At 62.8% G+C, this 19,669-nt stretch overlaps 1 protein-coding gene across 10 annotated transcripts in view; it reads right to left on the minus strand.

Annotated features, from left to right (window-relative positions):
• MAD1L1 (mitotic arrest deficient 1 like 1) overlaps nt 1-19,669 on the minus strand; it is a 286,697-nt gene that overhangs the window by 202,911 nt on the left and 64,117 nt on the right. Inside the window, exon 11 of one of the 10 annotated variants that reach the window (XM_086377000.1) lies at nt 11,982-12,561. The exons of 6 other annotated variants lie outside the window; for them this stretch is intronic. In XM_086377000.1, the coding sequence (XP_086233126.1) occupies nt 12,417-12,561 (145 nt within the window). In that variant the 3' untranslated portion in view covers nt 11,982-12,416. Of the gene's footprint in view, nt 1-11,981; nt 12,567-17,124; nt 17,742-17,786; nt 19,609-19,669 lie in introns of those variants that run through there. 3 more of the 10 variants (XM_086376999.1, XM_086377003.1, XM_086377001.1) reach the window with 3 other exon arrangements.

A 19,669-nucleotide genomic window follows, 5' to 3' on the forward strand; every position in this document is an offset into this window, starting at 1 on the left:
CAGCACGCATGGACCCTGCAGCCTCCCGCGGCCTCCGAGTCAGGGCCGCGACGCCAGCCGCTCTCTCACCCACCGGCCCTGCTCGCGGGGCCTGCCACTCCGAGGCCCTCCTCAGGCCCCTCTCCTTGCACTGTCCACGAGAAAAGTCTGTCCCACCACCGCTCCGCTCCTCCCCGCAGGACGGCAGGCCCGAAGGCAGGCGCCGGGCCCACCTCGCTGGACAGCGGCCCAGGGCGCAGGCAGGACGCCCCGTCACCGGATAAATGTGTTTAAGGCGGCGAAAAACCAAACAACTCTCATCCTCAGGATGAAGCTGGAGTTCACCTGGGATCTGGCTTAGGTGAAAAGAACAAGATTTCACAAGGCTTCAAGATTTCAACGTCGGGAAGGGCACCAACATTCCGGGTCTCGTTTCTTCACACTCAAACCACCAGAGAAGGTGCCCCTGTCCCCGCTGGACAGGTGAGCACACTGAAGCACCAGCCTTGCTAGAACCACCCAGCGTTCTGCCCCCAAGGCTCTCAACCCGACAAGTCCACCCCAGTGGCCTGCTGCGAACAGCTGACCGGCGGAAGGAAACAGGGCTGGGGGAGGCCTGGAGCCAGTGTCCTGGGTGGGGAGGCCTGGACTGGCTGCCTCTGGGCCGCGTCCGCCTGGCCCGCAGCACACACACCCTCCAGGAGGCCCCCCTGTCTGACTCACCTGCTGCAGTCGGGACACGGTGCCCAAGCAGGTGCTCAGAGAAAAACTATTTTAAAACTTGCTGACCGAAAAACCCCAAAATGGATCATTTTGAAATTAAAGAGAAAGATGGAAATTTTCATTACGTCTAACACTTCTATTAAAACAGAAGAAACTCGGGAGTTATATCACACCAGTTCCGGGGAGGTGGGGGGGAGGGTTGTGTCCGCTCTAACCTACTGTTCAGGCACCGTCTCATTAACACAGAGGCTTAATTGGCGCTTCATGCCTGCATTGTGTCTCAGGAATGAGCGAGGTGCAATTATGGTATAAAGAGCACTCCAGCAGCGTCAGTTCAATTCATGTCATTCATCGCGTCAGAATAAGCACAGATGTTCCATTGGAGGACAGAGAGGAAGATGAGCGGCTTGCAAATGACACTTTTTTAGTTTAAAACTTTATTTAAAATAAAAAGTTATTTAAGTGAAATTTACAACACACTGTTTTTCTCCCTTTGTTTTACTTGCTATAGGGCATTAACTTTCAAAGGCTGGTTCCGCTTAATTTGATTTTTCATTTTCAAATGAACATCTGTGTTTAGGTTTAAAAAGCTCTTTGTGGAAACATACAGAGCCCCGAAAGGGTCTGAACAAAGCCTGCCTCGGTAAACACTTGCTCACCAGGAAGGCCTGCCTTTCACTGGTTCCCGGGGTCGTGGGGGGTGGGGGCTGCTCTGGCTCCTCCCTCCCTCCTAAGTTGTGAAGAAACTGTCTTCTGTGCAGAGTGGAAATGAGAAAGGCAGCCCCACCGGGCCACTGCTCAGCCTCAAGGCTTCCTCCCCAGGCAGAGACGCAGGCAGGAGCCGCAGCCAGAAGTGGCCTGCATGGTCTCTAGGAAGGCGGCCCAGTCGAACTGTACTCCTGCTTCAGCAGTGAGTGTGCGTGCACGATGATGCAGGGCCACTAGGGCCAGCCAGGCAGGCGGCCCTCCCCACGCCCACCCCACGGCTGGGAACCTGCATGCAGCGGTACTGCCCGGGTCCCACGGGAACAGGCCTGGCTCTGGGGCCCCCACGGTCACACAGGCCACTGTGAGAGAGCCCGTGGAGGCAGGATGTATACCGCCTCTGTTCCTGAGCTGGCCCTCAGACGACAGAGGCGCAAGCTTCCCACACCTGCTTCCCCCTCTGTCCACATGGGTGACACCTGAGCTATGGTTTTCCAGTGGTCATGTATGGATGTGAGAGCTGGACTATAAAGAAGGCTGAGCGCCAAAGAATTGATGCTTTTGAACTGTGGTGTTGGAGAAGACTCTTGAGAGTCCCTTGGACTGCAAGGAGATCCAACCAGTCCCTCCTAAAGGAGATCAGTCCTGGGTGTTCATTGGAGGGACTGATGTTGAAGCTGAAACTCCAGTACTTTGGCCACCTCATGCCAAGAGCTGACTCAGTGGAAAAGACCCTGATGCTGGGAAAGATTGAAGGCAGGAGGAGAAGGGGACAACAGAGGATGAGGTGGTTGGATGGTATCACCAACTCAATGGACATGAGTGTGGGTGGACTCCGGGAGTTGGTGATGGACAGGGAGGCCTGGCGTGCTACGGTTCATGGGGTCACAGAGTCGGACGCAACTGAGCGACTGAACTGACTGACTGAAGCTGCCCACAAGGCCACTGGAGGCAGACCCAGAATCAGGCAGAGAAACTGGTTTTACAGGCATGTACTCAACAAGAACGAAGTGTGGATTCAGGCCCAAGCCCTGCAAGGACGCTCAGAATGGACCTCCCTGGACTGAGCATGTCAGAACTCCCAGCCTCGGGAGGCAGGGGACGATGGGCCCTGGGCGCAGCCTGACAGCGTCTCTGCCGTCCCCATCCCCAGGAGCCACTCAGGTCTTATCTGCATGCACCTCCCGGATAACAGGGGCGTCCAGAGCTCACTGCAGCAGCGTGGGGCTAAACAGTTGGAAACACTTGTATGTTTTTATGACGCTATATTTAGAAACCTCTAAATAAAACCCATGGAGCGTGTTGCAATAATACACATTTCTTAAACTCACTAATTGAATGTTGCCATTACAAGTGCTATTTTGGACCATCTGCTAAATATGTAATTTAGGAATTAAGATTCATATCTTAAAGGATACGCTAATTATTCCTTTGAATCCATTTGGGTCCTTTCTGCACACACACAAGAAGTCCTGCAGTTAGCGACAATAACCGCCCTGCTGTCTCACGGTGTGTGGTCAGGGCGACGACAAAGGGGACAATTGGGAGCTGAGCTCAGTCCCAGCGCTGCTGAAGCGCATGGACGGAAGGGCAGAGGGGGTCACAAGGCCACACCTTTCCAGGCTGAGAGTCCACTCTGGCCCCTCAAAGGCGACAGGGATTTCTGTGGGTCAGAGCAGAGCCTTTTCTCAAAGGCTTCCACTGGCTGGCTGTGCAGCTCATCCAGCTGCAAAGCCTGCCCGCTCCGGTGCCCTGACAACAGCGTCTCTGACACCCTTTCCAGTAAGAAAGTGACTGGTCTGCAGCGATGGAGACTGGCCCCTTCCCATCGTCCACGTCCCGACGTGCCTGGTCGGGAGCCAGGCCTCAGCACCAAGCGGACCGTGAGGGGCCCCGTGGGTCAGGGCTCACCCGCTTTTCTGTGACGCGATGCTTCTGTTAATAGGACCCGAGGAGGAGTTTACTTCTGCTGTGATGCTACGGTGATTCGCTCTGAACCTCGCTGACCCTGGGGCACACCCCTGAGGTCAGTCATCCACACAGCAGACAAAGCATGTCTCTACCCTGGGTGCAGACAGAGGTTCTGGCCTCGTGTTTCTTCTGCCCCAAGTGAAATTCACCACGTCCAAGGACTCACTGCTTCAGACTATAAAGTTCCCAGACACACCCACACTCATGCTGAGTCAACCGCCACAGAGCCCACGGCGTCTGAGCCGCGCCTGAGCGGGCCCGCCTGTCTCCTCGTGGCCAGGGCACGGCTGGCGGGGAGGTTTGCGAGAGGGGGCGGGTGGTGGGCCGGTACTTCCGCCCGGGCCGGGCTTCTCAGAGACCAGATGCGGGGACGGCAGCCCACCCTAGGCTGGGCAGGGCACTGGACCGCCGCCAGGGCATAAGAGAGGCGGGGCAGCTCGGGCAGTAGTGTCTCCCTGCACCTTCCTGCTACCAGCCGGCCTGGCAGCCAGGAGGCGTGCGGGGCGGGGCGGCCCCCTGGCCGTGCCGCTGGGAGGAGGTGCCAAGGGGGCCCGGCGGCTCGCGGGCAGCCTGGCGCCTGGGCAGGACTGCGCAGTGAGTGCTGTTCTCAGCTGAGGCCGCGGGGGGAGAATGAGCGGGGCAGGGCACCTGGTGCGCTGAGCACCTCCGGGTCCTCACCCAGCTGCCCCTACCCCTGAAGAGCGACGAGCCTGAGGTCAATGGTGGTACGGGGAGGGGCGAGTGGGGGACCCAGGCACCTGCCCTGTCCTGACTTCTGCAGCTGCCCACGCAGGCGAGGAAGCGAGGGCCCCTGAGCTGCCCCTGAGCATGGAGAGGAGGACGCAGGGGACGCCCAGCCCTGCATGGGGAGCTCAGGGCGAGCCAGGGTGGGGCTCAGTCCTGAAGACAGGGGCGGCTGGTGAGAGCAGTGATGGCTGGAGGGCTTGCAGTGGCTCCACTCTGCCATGTGGAAGGATGCTGAGGATGTGGGGTGGGGGCGTGGCTCTGACGAGGGCTCTGGGCTCTGTGCGCAGGACAAGTGGGCCCTTCAGGGGACCTGGGCCGAAGCAGGTAGAGTGGGGGGGCCAGAGGAACCGGGCAGAACCGGGGAGACCATCGCTGTCTGACACGCAGCTCTCTGTGATGAGCACGGACTAACTCCCAAGACTGAACAGCGATGAAAATGAAGTTCAGCGGTGAGGTCCCTCAATTAACATTGACATGGAAGAACATACATCAGGTCCCTAGAAGCAGGCAGTCTGGTGGGGCCTCAGCAGCCAGCAGCCTTCGCCCTGGGCGTGCGCAGCACCGGGCAGGGCAGTGAGCAGGACCCAGGAGTTCAGGGAGGAGCAGGCCGAGCACCCAGGCCTGTGCAGAGGAGTCAGATGCAGCCTCCTCCCCCAACACCTGCGGCGAGCCTGCCTCCACAGTGAGCCCCCGCTCACTGCCCCCCTCTGCTTGGATTTGGGTGGACAGGTGTTCAGTCCTCATACACAAGCGTAGCCCCAACCCTGTGAGGCGTGGTGAGGGGCTGCCCCCAGAGTGGGCTGGGCCCCGTCTCCTTGCAGGCGTGCCGGCCCAGTCCTGCCCCCACTGCCGCTCACTGGCCACCCCAGGGGAAGTCCAGCTATCCTCTTCTCCAGGAGAGGCCCATCACCACTGGGAGGAGCTGAGGGGCCGGGACCCCCTGGCACCCTCAAGTTCTGCTCCCCGTTTTCTGACCTTTGGTCATGTGCAGGGGGGCGTCTCCGCACTCGCAGGGGCAGCACAGACATTCCGTCAGGAGGACTTCTCAGCCCTCAACGGCGGGGGCTGGGGGTCGCTGCACTAGGGATCGCCCCCCAGGCGGGCGGGACACCTCCACTTGACTGGCACGGGCTGTGGCCTACAGGGGCAGCGGGGTGGGGGCGACGGGCCTGCCAGGGCGTGGGCTGCCCGGAGCCTTTGTCCCGAGGGGCTCAGTCCCGGCCCGTGGCAGCGTTTCCTCAGGCGCCCACAGCCAACAGCGCGCTCTGGTGCGGACCCTGGCCTCTGGGCTCCCACCGGGGGAGACCATGGACTTCGGTGACGTGAACGAGCAACGCACCCTGGGTGCAGGACTTCTGCTCAAGGCCTGTGCCAGCCCTGCCAAGCTCACTGCCCGAGTCCATGGGTAGAGCGGGACCTTGGAGGGGTCACGTATTGGTGGAGTGGTTCTGCCGGGATCGTGGCCCCAAAGCGCGCTCTCACTGTGCTCCCGGAGCACTCGGAGCTTGCCATGGAGCTCCGTGACCATCTGTCTTACGTCTGTGGCCAGAGCTCCCAGCAGGGGAGGGAGCTGGCAGGCCCACAGGTGGTCTGTGGGTCTCAGGAGCCTTAGCCCAGGTGGGCACGGCAGCTGGCTGGTAGAAGCAGACAGGAGCGGGCTGCCGACCTCGTGGGTCCATGACGGAGCGGGCCGTGGTCTCCCCAGTGCCCGGCACCCCGCCCTCCTGATTCCCAGCTGCCCCAGGGCCCTGGCTGACCTGGCCAGCAGTGGGTCCCTGACTGGCATCCTGCAGCACTTCTGCCCAAGAGCAGTAGGTGACCCCGGATCCTGGGTTGGAAGGGTGGTGTGCAGATTCATGGAAAATGGGGCTCCACTAACAGGAGAGGCAGTAAGGTGCCAGTGGGGGTGCAGGAAGCGGTGGCCATGGACCTCGGGGTTCAGGTTTTGGTGCTGGAAATGCCGGGTCATTTCAGCAGCCAGATGGGCCAGCGTGGACAGCCATGCTTCTGACCAGTGGGTGGACAAGTTTACCCAACGTGTGCATACGTGTACAGACACACACCCACACACGAAGGTGGGCCGTCCGCTCCCTGAGCCTCCACTCCCTCGACTCTGCACCCATCAGGCCACTGCCCTCTGGCCCCTCGGCCTGGTTCTCTCGGGGGCTAGTGGCGGAATGACCCGTACCCCCTCCAAGGTGGGCAGGCAGGATGCTGGTTTTGCTCCGGGTGGGTCTGGGAAGAGGCCGGGGGTCCTGGGACACCACCTGCTGCGTGGAGATGTGCCCTGTGCAGTGGGTGAGCTGGGGCGGACCCAGGACCCCGCACGGCGCCCGCTGCTGGCGGGAGCAGGGCCTAGGGTCTGCTGCCCGGGTGGCCGCTGTCCGGCCGCCTCAGCCATGGGAGCACTCAGGCCGGGCGCACACTGAGAGGGGCGCTTGGGGCCAGGGGCCTGGGGGACGAGTGGAAGCCCAGGGTGCCTCCCCTGCTGAGCTCAGAGGAGGGGACTCCAAGCAGGCTGCCCGCAGTGCCCAGAGCCAGGAGGGCGGCTCTGGGGGCGGAGGCAGTGCCCTGGTGTGAGGAGGGGCCCAGCGGCCGCCTGCCTCCTGGCTGTACCCGGCTCGGCCCCAGAATGGCTTGTGGGGACCCGGCTCTCCACAAGTCCTAGTAGTGTCTGGGAGTGGCGAGAGGAGAGCCGGGGAGGCGGGGTGCAGGGGGGCCTTGGAGGCCTCCAGGCCTGGAGGGGCCCCGGCCCCGCTTGCAGAGCCCACGTGCGCTGTGTCACGTTGCCACCGCCCTCTATCGTGCCACCGACGAGCACAGGTCCCAGGTGTCCACGGCTACAGCACCACACGGGGGAGGGGACGAGTGCACTGCCGGATGTCCCGGGCTGCAGACGCACCCCAGAGCAGGGGACTGCTACAGTCGGGCTGGGGGCCAGGACCCCTCGGCTTTGGGGCTGGGGCTCGGACCCCAGGACAGAGCTGCGGGCTTGGAGCAGGGGCCCTAGTCTTGCTCTGCGCCGGCAGAGTGAGTCCTGTCGGGGCCAGGAAGTGGCCCCGGCTTGGGCAGGGGCCTGGTGCACGCGGGGCCAGCCCAGGTCCTGGGGCAGGTCTGGGGAGGGGTCCGCAGGCGGAGGACTGAGGCCTGGGGCCAGCTGGCTGGCGGCTGGGGCGGGGCTCCCCTCTGGGGCGCGGTGGCCTCCACCCACTGTGGTCCTGTGCCCGCCCGGCCCTGCCGCCCACCCTCGGGCTCGGCTCTGAGCTCCCGCCTGGCCATGTGCTCTGCCGCTGGGAGGCGCTGACAGGCAGCTTCCACCCACGGCGGCCCTGGCCTGTCGGGCCACAGTGGGGGTGCTTCACTGCCCTCGGCAGCCCCCACCCTGGGCGGTGCCCCCCAGAGCCTCTGTGTGAGCCCCAGGCGCTGGCCGGCTCGTGGAGGACACGGGGCAGCATCAGTGGTGACCTGAGGCACCAACGGGGACCACAGGCCCAGCGCCAGCAGGCACGCCTCCTGGGTCTGGGTATCCGGAGGTCATCAGGGGCCGCCCTGACCACAAGCCCTGCCCGGGGGTCTCGGCAGCTGACCCCGCACTGGCCTGAGGCCTGGGCCCCGGGTTCTGCAGCCAGTGAGCCGGACGCAGTGCTTGGGGCGCTGCACTGCCCCCTGGTCACGGCCCAGACGCAGCTCCACCATCCTGGCCGCGCACCTCCTGCTCTGCCCCTGCGGGTCAGGACTCCGCCGTGTGACCGGCCCAGCTGCTGTGACCTGCGTTCCTCCTGCAGGAAGTGAGCTCCCTGACCGAGCCGCCAGCAGATGCCGCCACGGACAGGCACCCCAGGTGACCCCAGGGATAGCTGGGCTCAGACCTTCATGGACCCCACTTCTGTGACACCCCGGCCTGGCCCAATGGAACTGCTGGGGGGCTCTGGGAATCCTCCCTGGGGGTGTTGGCTCTGGGTGAGGGGCCGAGACCCCAACCCTGCAGTCTCCTCAGGGAGGGAGTAGGGAGAGAACCACACTGGCCACTGGGCGGCCCCGGAGCACCGAGTGCTCCACAGAGAGTCGCTGGGGACGGGGTGTCCCGGGGGGGCAGAGGCAGAGCCTTCCTGGAAGCGAGGGTGACGCTGCCCACAGCCCCAGGTCCTATTTCTGAGCGGAGGGTCTTCCCAGGCCTGCCTGCTATCTCCCGCCCCTTCGGGCACTGGTGGGGGTGGGAGGGAAGGGTCCTCACCCTGACCCCTGCTGGCGCGTGGTTTCAGATGTGGTGGTGACCCCACGAAAGGCCAGGATGCACTCGGCACGGACTCTGCAGGGCCACCACGTCCCTTCTGATGCCAAGAGGACAGCTTGTGGACACAGCACACGGCCACCCTGCCAAGTGGCCTCCAGGTCCTGGCGGCTGAGCGTGGCTTTGCAGCTGCTCTGCCCGTTGCCAGGAGGATGTCGGCAGGGCCCTGAGCTCCACTTGAGAGGAGGCCTCGAGATCGGCCGGCCTGGACTGGCGGGGGTGACAGACAGTCCTGGGAGGCCGGGGCGCTGTCCAGCCAGCCAAATCCAGGGCAGCCCGTTGCTCTCCAGCTTCCTCGGGCACCGACCCCGCCTATGGCCCTCACTGGGCCCCCGGGTGCCACCCTCCCCATCTGGGCCTGACTTGAGGTGGGAGGGGTGACCCCCCTAAAGATGAAGACAGGTCGGGCAGGCCCATCCCTTGCCCATGGTCAGGACAGCCAGCGAGACGTCGAGCCCGGCCAAGACGAGCAGCTGTCAGGACCCCACTGCCCCCGTCCTCTGCAAACCGCCCACTTCCAGCCTCAACCCTGCCCGTCACCCCTGGAAGGACAGCCCTCAGGACCAGGCCATCAGTGAGGCGGCTGCTCTGGTGCAGGAGCAGCCCTCGCGTGCAGCATGTCCATCCAGCACAGAGACCCAAGAGAAGGACCGCAGGCTGGGGGCGAGGAGAGCGGGGACGGCCAGCCAACAGGAGCGGGGCTCCACACAGGCCTGGGAGGCCGTGCAGAGCGGGGCGGCGGGAGCGCACGCCTGCTGCAGGGCCAACGTCCGGAGACAAGCCCAGGGGCACTGGGGTGGACGGGCGGCGGCCGGGGGGCAGCGCACTGATGGGGGCGTGGACAGACACACCCCGCTCAGCACAGCCTTGGCGGGCGGCTGAGCAGAGCCTGTGTCCACGGGTTGAACAAGCAGGCAGGGGGCCGTGAGCACAGCCGAGCCCCTCAATATCACAGGAAAAACGACCCGCAGGAGACTAGGACCGTCCCAGCAGGAGCCAGGGCTCCCTGGGAAAGTGGGCGACTCCGTGACAGGGGCGGGGAAAACACGAGTTCAGAGAGAGGAAAAGCGCTCAAAGCAGAACCGTGGCAAACGGAAAGGGCACGAGAGCCAACTCGAAAGACGGCCACAGCCCGAGGCTCGGATCACCCGAGCAAATCAAGCCAGCACGCACGTCGACTCCAACAACCGACCAAGCAAACAGGCGGGGAGAAGGGACAAGTCCTCCTCTGACAAGCCCAATGGACACACACAGAAGAAATGAGGGAGCTGGGAAACTGCCACGGTGACGCAGGCTGCAGAAGACCTGGCAACGCACGCTGCAGAGGCGGAGGCGGAGCCGGGAGGACGTCGGGTACCCACACGGTCGCGGGAGGCACCCCAGGACACTTCTCAGTCGGAAGGGGACACCCGGCCTTCACTGGGGGAGCCGGTGACCAAGGCCCTCAGCACCCACATCTGAACACGCCAATGCCAAGAACCTCCCCCCCACACCCGAGAAGTCACAGCACCGCTTCTGCGCTTTCACAGCTCTACCTAACGGTGATGAAAAATCACTCACGCCCTGGTCTCGGGACGTCCTACAAACATCTGGCCAGGGCTCTTCAGAAGAGCCAAGGTCGTGAAAGACCCAAGAAGGACAAGCCATTCCAGATGTTAGAAACCCAGGAGACGCAGCACGCTAACACAACGTGGGAACCTGGCTTGGGAAGCTGGCAAAATCCCAGGGAAGTGTGAAGAGAAGGGGCCTCCTCGCTGCCTGTGAGTTTTCTGCAGCTGCACTGAGGCTGCGAAGGGTGCGGAAGGCCTGAAGGCCGCCCACTGTGCCCGAGGGCCCTGGGCACCAAGGGCCTCTGGGCGGCCTCCGCCTGTCTGGGCTCCTGGCCCTGGGGGATGGAGCCGGCCCCGACTGCCATGCACAGGCCCCAGTCTGACCTGCACATAGACACCTTCCTCTGCGTGTGCACCAAGGACCCTCAGCCCAAACACAGCGGGCGCGTTGGGTGTGCACACACACGAACACGAGCGTGCACGGGGCACCTGCCCTGCGGGGCGGACCCGGGGCCAGAACACAGCCCTCAGCGCTCCCGGAGGGCCCTCTCCCAGCCAGCACCAAAGGCACGGTCACCGCCTGCCACCTGGGCCCTGCCCAGGCCCCGTGGCCCAGCAGGCCTGGCTGGGCGGTTCGCGGTGTGCCCCCGCCCCCCGGAGCCGGCCCAGTGGGCCGCCCTGCCCCGGAGCAGCGCTGTCGCCGGCCGCACGTCCCTCAAGCCCGCGGCGGCCCCACAGGTTACAGGGAGCCTGCCGATGGGCCGCCTGGCGCTCCGCTGCGTGGGGATCGTGGCTTACTCTCAGCAGCGAGAGCCTCTCCTTGGTGTGTGTTTCCTTCTTCCCGTGTCGTCTGTGCAGGCTGGAGCGGGGGTCCTTGCTGCGGACTCCAGACTCCTCGAGCGCTCACCTCGGCAATGTGCCCTGGGGAGCCCCCAGCCCGCCGTGCCGCTCTACGAACCCTGCACAGCCCAGGGTCAGCGAGAGCGCGCCACGGGCAGGGGGTGCTCAGCCAGGCGGGCTTTACGAAGGCTGGTTCGCAGGTGGTGCCCTTCTGCCTGGTGGTCCATGACCCCCCCACCCCTGCCCCTCCCCACTCCTCTGTGGGGGGACGACGCCCGCCTCCACCCTCCCCTCCTGACATGGCGGAACCCCATGCAGGGCCGCCCCGGCACACCTGCACTTCAGCTGGGGCCGAGCTGGAAGACGCCCCTCCAAGGGGCTCTCGGTCACGAACCTGGGCCCTGCTGGGGCTGCCCGGGACCCCAGTGCTCAGGAACAGAGCGTCCCCCGGCGCTGCCTCCGCTCCGCGCCCCTCCCAGCACCACCTCCAGGCACCACAGCCGACGCCCAGGGAGGAGCCCGGGTCACTCTGCACGCCTGGGTCTGAGGCCAGTAGGATGACCCCATTCCCTGTGGGCCTCTCCTGGAGGCCACAGACTCCGTGACCCACACGTCCAGTGAAGCCCAAGTATCTGGGCAATCCTGGTCTCCTCCCCTGCTCTCTTGATAAAAGGTACCTCCAGCCACACGGGCTCAAACCCAGACACGCAGGAGCCCCTGCTCTCTGCCCGCTGCCCATCCCCAGAACCACTTCCTTCCAGCCAGCCTTCTCTCCACTGGCTGCCCCGCCCCAACAACACACCCGAAACATTACACCAGATGGCACACCCTGTGACGAAGCAGAGGTCCGGTCACGTACACCCCGCCCGCCTCCCGCCTGGAAACCCTCGCCTTCCCCCAGCCCCGCTGAGCCTTTCAGGCCTGGAAGTCCACGGGGTGCCCAGCCCTCCTCCCTGCGGGAGCTCTCTGAGCCTCTGACGGGACAGTTCTTAGAAGCTGCCTTCACACCAGGAGCTGTGTCTTGCATCGCTCTGTTTCCCCAACACACAAAGAGAAAGGCTTTTTTTACACAGAAAACATTATAATTATTTTGGCTCACCATTCCAAGATGGATCTGTAAACAGGAGCACATGCGAGGAGAGGAGAGCATGTGGAGGGGGAGAGAGAGGAGGAGCTCGGGCTCAGAGCCATCCTGCAGTGTCGGGGGCCCACAGAGGCCACCCTGTGACACCCCAGGGCAGACGCAGACATGCCCCCCGACTGGCGCAGCACCAGCCCAGGGGCCCGACGGACAGCGGGGCTGGGCTCAGCCCAGGGGCGGCCTCCTTGGCACCAGGCCGCGCTCACAGACACGTGTGAGCACACAGCCAGGGCCTGGACGGATGCGCGCACCCAGCACTGGGGGCGTCACGGGGCACAGCGGCGAGGGCGGCTGTGCCAGGCTGGTGCTAACGGGCAGCTGCAGGCGGCCGCTGCTGAATGGGGGCGCCTCCCTGGGGAGCCGGGGGGGCCCTGGCTGGTCAGGGTGGGCCTCGTGAGTCCCCCGTGCACAGATGGCCGTCCCCCTGGCAGTCACGGCTGGCACAGGGCAGGGCGAGCATGCCTCTCACTCAGCTGCACAGGCTGCAGACCCACACAGTGAAGCCCAGGCTGGCCCAGCAGATGGTCCCTGCACGGTGCCGTCTCCAGCTCTCCTCCCTGATGGGGAACCGGCCCTTCGGTGCTTCCTCCGGCTCTCGTGGGATGGTGTCCATCCTGCCCTGGGCACGGGGAAGCAGAGGAAACAAGGTGGACGCCAAGACCGCTTCCTCATGTGTAGACAGCAGCCCCAGGGAAGCAGGGATGACGCCAGCCCGAGGGCTGGAATGAAATCAGTAACCACCCCGCAGAGGCTCCGGGGCACCAGCAGGAACCTGGCCAGTAGGAGAGCCTGACGGCAAGTGACCCGGGGGCCCTGGGGCCGCGTCTGTGACTGAGGCCAGCACTAGCCTCCCAATCGCGACCAGGGGAGCCGTCCCATGTTCACCGGGTCAGCGACAGCTGGGCCTGCTCCCCAGCAACCAGGAGGGCGCCACCGAAGCCCCTGGCTGTCCCAGCTGGCAGGAGCCTGGCTGCTTCAAGGATACACCCTAGGGAGAGACTTCAGTCCCAGGGGAAGAGCAGCCTGAGCAGAGCAACATCTCCAACCAAAATTTATGGGAACACTTGGTGCTGGAGAGCGGGGCTGGAGGCAATTAAGCCCATTTCAGAGCAGGTTTGGCAGGAGGTGCCAAATCGATCGGCTCCCCCCAGCCGAGCAGCCCCGCAGGTAAGGAATCAATCAGGCAAAGGCTCCCATCTGTTCCCGCTGGGCCAAGAAGCAGAGCTGTTTACCATTCACGCCCAGAGACGAATAAATAAGCCAACAACTAGTCAGCACCCTGTTTCTCTGGCAAAGCTTTTAAGTTTCTTCAAGAGAACCAGGGCCCCTGCCTAGCCCTCCATTAGGACATGAACCGTCACAGACTGCCAGGAGCCATGCTCACCACTCCGGGAGGCGGGGGCGGGTGCAGCTCAGCTCTGGCCCTGAGAGCCAGGGGGCCCTGGGGTGCAGCCTGCAGCCAGCCTGGCCACCCAGTCCGAACAGACAGCATTGGTAGCAGCTGGAGGTCCACACTGCCCCGGACGCAGACGCTGCAGATCTGGGCCCAGGCGAGCGGAACGGGAGCAGCGACACCTCGGAAGGAGCTGGGGCCGCGCCCGGGTCCCCACCCAGGGCTGCCTCAGTGCCCAGGCGAGACCCAGGGCCATGAGGACCAGGGACACTACAGGCGGCCGGGGCTCGGCCCCTCCTAACCCGGGGTGGCTGCGCAGCCTGCCTGTCCCCCCCGCGGCCACCCGCCCACCGGCACCAGGGGTCGCCGACCGCAGGGCCCTCCTCAAAGCAGGGGCCTGTATTTTCAGGACAGGATTTTGACACAGAGTTTAAAACAGCCTCTACGTATTTATGAGTTCTCACCCATCCATGGGAGCCAGGGACGGGTCTGGCTAACTGAGCTGGTAACAAACCCCTCCAAGGGACGGGGTTCCTAACTGGGAGAAGACCGCTGTGGGGCTCGGAGGCGGCCACACAGGAGCTGGGGACCAACGGCCAGCCGCGCACCCAGACGGGAGAGAGGCATCCTCAGGAGGCAGGCAGAGCAACACAAGGCCTAGACGCTGCTGACGCCGGCTCGGGCTTCTGCCCTGGTTTCTATCCAGTGGTTCCCAGGGTCTTCCTGGCAGCTCTTGAAATAAACTAAGGAGATCATATCAAGAGAGAGTCCTGACATTTGTCCAGCCTTAAAATCTCAATAAAACAGACGACCTAAAAAGCCAGCTCAGAGCATCTATTCAAAAGCAAGCCAGCATTCGGCTTCTGGAAGCAGCCAATTAGCCCGGCCGCTGTCCCTCTCCCTGCTGACACGGGTGCTCCTGCAGACAGATAAGAAGGGACGACGCTCCTGAGCTACTTCCTGCCTAGCACTGCTCCTGCCTGGGGACAGAGGCTGACCGGGCGCAGGAGACCCAAGTAGTTCCACTGGACTTCTGTGTGGACTGCAGCCAAGTCACTCCCTCAGCCTCTCATCTGTGAAGTGGGGTTCAGAACCTCCACACAGGCCCCTGGAGCTGCAGAGATGCAGCAAGATGATTAAAGTGAGAGTGGATGAGAAGAAGGGCTTCATAGAAAAAGCAAGGGCATTCCAAAAAAAAACCGACTTCAGCTTCAGTGACTACGCTAAAGCCTTTGACTATGTGGATCACAACAAACTGTGGAAAATTCTGAAAGAGATGGAAATACCAGACCACCTGGCCTGTCTCAAAGAGCCTCTTGATGAAAGTGAAAGAGGAGAGTGGAAAAGTTGGCTTAAAACTGAGCATTCAAAAAACTAAGACCATGGCACCTGGTGCCATCACTTCATGGCAAATAGGGAAACAATGGAAACAGTGGCTGACTTTATTTTCTTGGACCCCAAATCACTGCAGGTGGTGACTGCAGCCATGAAATTAAAAGACGCTTGCTCCTTGAAAGAAAATCTATGACCAATCTAGACAGCACATTGAAAAGCAGGGACATTTCTTTGCTGACAAAGGTCCATCTAGTCAAAGCTGTGGTTTTTCCAGTGGTCACGTGTGGATGTGAGAGCTGGACCATAAAGAAGGCTGTTGCTATTCAGTCACTGAGTCACGTCCGACTCTTTGCAACCCCATGGTTGCCAGCACGCTGGGCTTTCCTGTCCTTCACTATCTCCTGGAGTTTGCTTTAATTCATGTCCATTGAGTCAGTGATGCCATCCAACCATCTCATCCTCTGTTGTCCCCTTCTCCTCCTGCCCTCAATCGTTCCCAGCATCAGGGTCTTTCCAATGAGCTGGCTCTTGGCATCAGGTGGCCAAAGTATTGGAGCTGAAGACTGAGTGCCAAAGAATTGATGCTTTCAAATTGTGGTTCTAGAGAAGACTCTTGAGAGTCCCTTGGACAGCAAGGAGATCCAACCAGTCCATCCTAAAGGAAACCAACCCTGAATATTCACTGGAAGGACTGATGCTGAAGCTGAAGCTCCAATACTTTGGCCACCTGATGGGAAGAACTGACTCACTGGAAAAGACCCTGATGCTGGGAAAGACTGAAGGCTGGAGGAGAAGGGGACGACAGAGGATGAGATGGCTGAATGGCATCACTGACTCAATGGACGTGAATTTGAGCAAACTCTGGAGACTGAGAAAAGGGACTAACTTTTTCTGAAGAAAAAGTTCAGACTTAACAACTAAACAGCAACAGCTGACCCAAAGTTCCTGCTAGAAACAACTCAGAGGCTCCCAGTTCACTGATCCACATATTCAAACGACTAGACTCAAAAGAGGGTCAAGAAACAGGCAGCTTCAAACCTCACTTCTGAAAACAGTGACTCCAACACCCACAAGCACGTGGAGCGGGAGAGGACGCGCACACGGGCAGCCAGCCCCGCCTGGAGCACAGGCCCCGCCCTGGCAGCCCTGGGGCAGCAGCGGTCCCCAGGCTGGGCCAGGAAGAGGGGGAGGGCGGTGCGAGCAGGAGCACGGAGCCGCCGCCGCTGCCGCGCGCACGTGGCCCAGCCCGGCGTCCAGCACAAGGCCACGCTAGGCACCTCTCCTCCGAAAGCCCCGTGCAAGAAGGCCCAGGGTGACTTCTGAGGACTGCCTGCTGCTACCCGTCTCCGCTCTTAAACCCAGCTTCAGCGAGTCACGTCACCGAGGAGGTGGTGACGGCCCAAGTGGCAGCATTTAGCGCACTGTCAGCCCCAGGCAGACGCCAGAGTGCCCTGCCAGGCGGGGCAACCACCACACTGCCCGCCTTGTGGGGGCCTTGTTAGAAACCACAGACCTCAAAATAAATAACCCCAGCTCCACAAGGTCGGGCAAATCAGCTGATAAATGGTGCTGCTGCTGCTAAGTCGCTTCAGTCGTGTCCGACTCTGTGCGACCCCATAAACGGCAGCCCACCAGGCTCCCCCGTCCCTGGGATTCTCCAGGCAAGAACACTGGAGTGGGCTGCCATTTCCTTCTCCAATGATAAATGGTGCTACCGTACACCTAACAGAGCCTCTCGAATGAAAAGCGAACCGAAACAGAGGCTCTGTAGTAAAGCAGTCCACGTGAGGAGCGCCGTGGGCCTCACAGAGCAGCCCAAAGGCCACGTGGCCAGGACTCTGAACCCCGGCTTCAGGGTCTCCCCGACAGGAGGGCATGATTTGTGAAGTAGGAAATGACAACCCACATCAGTATTATTGCCTGGAGAATCCCACAGACAGAAGCAGCTGGGGAGCTAAAGCCCATGGGGTCACAAGAGTCAGGCGTGCCCCTCACGCAACAGCGACGGGAGCAGGGAGGCAGGGTTGGGGGTGCACAGGTGAAGTGGGCCCACTCAGGAGGATGCAGGCAGCTGGGAGAGGCGCCTGGCTGCCTAGCCCGCAGCACTCCGGGGAGACGCCTGGACGACCCACCAGTCACCATGGCTCTCGGGGATGAATTCCCTCGGAGCTGGACCCAGTAAACTGCCCAGTGGGGACAGCGAAGACTGAAGGGTGCTGGGTGCCCACCAGCCCCACCGCCCTCAAGGACTCGCTGGCCCTGAGAGCGTCGGCTGGGGCAGCCGGACAGGGGGGACAGATGGCCTCGGCTCTGTCCCGCACCTCCCAGCACTGGCCTCGGCCTTGGCTCTCGGCCTCCCCAAAGCCTGAGGACGGTCGGGTTCAGCTCCTGGCACTGCTGGGGCCACCACAGCAACGCCTGTCAAGGTCCTGACACACGAGGGCACCCAACAAATACAATGTACTTTTAATCATGTTCATTAGCTATAAGAATGTACTGAGGCTACTTCAATTCACAATAAATTCAGTATCTGGTTTGGACCAAAGAACTGGCTCCTCTCCACGGAGAGCTCCGGGCGCTGCTGAAGCATCCCCCAGACTGTTTCCAAATCAATTAGGTTTCCTGAAGCCAGATAATGACTCCGCTCTGCATACATTCTCCACAGTTCTCTGGGCCCAGACGGACGGCTTCAGCTCTCTGGGGCTGAACAGCACGTGTCGCCCACTGGCTCAGCAACCCCTGCGGCATCTCCCCTCACCACTCCACCTGGGCACCGCGGCTCCACAGCTGGGCGGCCCGGGGGCCAGGCTACTGTCCGGGACGTGATGCCGCCCCCCAGGGCCGGGGCACGAGGGAAAGGCTGCAGGCCGCCAGCCAGGACCTGGGCACTGGGCTCTCACAGAGCAGTCGCTCCTCAGGAGGACTCTTGAAGCCAAAACTCGAGCAGCTGTTTCGAGAGGTGACAGTCAGAAGCAGCTCTGGATGACCTCTCCGACGGGAGCTGTTTAATCAAGAGTCCTTAGCGCAGGCAGGCGGCCTCTCAGGTGGCGTGTGACGTGGGGCTTGCTGGAGCAGACACAATTAACCTCCATCACAGTGAAGCCGAGGGCCTGGCCCCAGCCTCCGCCGTCCCAGGTCAATGGCCCACAGGGGCCCCAGCAGTCACTCCAATGAACACCCTGGGTCACCGGCCGGGCTGCCTGCTGGCGTGGAGCCCCTGCGTCCCTGGAGCTCCGGGAGCAACCCAGGCAGCCGCTCCTCCAAGACCACCCTCTTCGCCCACAGGCGCCCGATGGCCACCTCGCTCTGCTGGCCAGGGAGCGCGAGGACCGTCCACTGTGGCCCCAGGAGGAGGCAGCTGCTCTGTCTGCCCTCGTCCCCACTTCTCTCCCCACGGACACAAGTCCACGGGAAGCAGGAGGAAAGCCCAGCTGCCAGCGGGGGGCGGCACACCACCCTCTCGTGGCTCCAAAGGCTGTCTGGGGTCGCAGGGGAGGGAAAAGCGTTGCTGGAACTGACCCCCCCGCTCCCCGCAGAGCAAAGGCCACAGCAGCCGCCCCTGCCGGCGCCAAGGAGACAGACAGGAGAGGCCCCGCGGGGCCGGTGGGGACCCAGAGCAGGCAGCACTCTGACCATCTTTCTAGCCCAGAGCCAGCGGGAACTCAGCTCCAGGGCAGGCCTGCAGGACCCCTTCAGAAGCAGCGAGCTGACAGCGACCCCAGCCCAGCCAGGTGGAGAGGGCAAGGGGACGCACGCGAGGCCGGCAGGAGCAGGGCACTCTGCCCTCGGGGTCTACAGCGTGGTCCCCAGGGGCGGGAAGGCTCCGGGCTCACTCTGTAGGACAGTGAGCCGTGTCTGGGGGGTTCCGGGAGGCGCCTGTCGAGACCCACTCCTGTCTGGTAACATCCCTCCCCACCGTGACCCGCCGCTGACAAGCATGCCAAGGAAATCTGGTTTCTCAAGGTCAAGTTACAGGAAACCCCGGGTGTTTCTTCTCACCAGGGAGAAAAGCAGTCACCCCATACCTCCAGAGGTGCCGTCTGCACATGGACAGATGGGCAGACATGCTCCCCCGGGACAAGAGAAGACCGCACAGCAGACCACGGGACTAGCGGCTCACGGTGGGAGACACAAACGGAGTTCCTCGGTTCCCGAGAGCCTGCAGGGGCCTGCAGCCTCCCCAGGGTCCTGTCTGCAGCCACCACCATCAGAGGAGCAGAGAGGTAGGCACAGGGGACCCGCAGCACACCGGCGCCTTGGGCTCGACCTCCCAGGGCCCCCAGGCCAGCAGCAGAGAGGAGAGACGCCTTCGCCACGAGGCCGCGCCCAGGGCTTCTGACAGAAGAGCAGGCCTCGGGGCCCAGGACACCTCCACCTCGTAGTGACCTCCCTCCACCGTGCCAGCCTCCTGAGGGCCATGCATGCTCTCTGCAGTCTGCCCATCACAGAGGGCGACGGAGCCGACAGAGCTGAGACGCCCGCGCCCTGCCCCAGGGCATCCACAATGAAGAAGCGAGCTCCACGTGCAGACGGGACGTCCGGGGGAGGAGGAGCTGGTCCCCCGCCAGCAAGCACACGCAGCAGCGTCTCTGAGGAGCGGGCGAGCAGCGAGTCAGGAGGCTCCATGGGAGACGCAGGTACAGCGTCTTGTCCTGCCGGCTCGCTCCCGGCACTGAGGGCCCAGCCCTCTCACGACCTCCTCCCAGGGCGCAGTGGCACCCACGGACTCCACACGCCTGGGCAGCACAGGCCCTGGCTGCCCCCTGTGCCCCTCCTGTGCCCCTCCTGCCTGCCAAGTCCAGGGTGGCACGCGGCACGCGGCCCAGGAGGACCGAGGCCTCAGGAGCTGCAGGTGCCTCGAGGACCAGTCGTGTTTGAAACACAGCTACACAGCTCAATCTCGGAGGACAGGGTTAACTTGCTGGAAACGCATCTGTGAAGGTATTTTACAATTAATGATAAGACACATTATGGAGTCATTACCCAAAAGGTCA

Source organism: Bos grunniens, chromosome 25 (genome assembly GCF_055505025.1).
Source record: "Bos grunniens cultivar Pamir isolate PY7600 chromosome 25, Bosgru_T2T1.0, whole genome shotgun sequence".
Taxonomy (NCBI): Eukaryota; Metazoa; Chordata; class Mammalia; order Artiodactyla; family Bovidae; genus Bos; species Bos grunniens.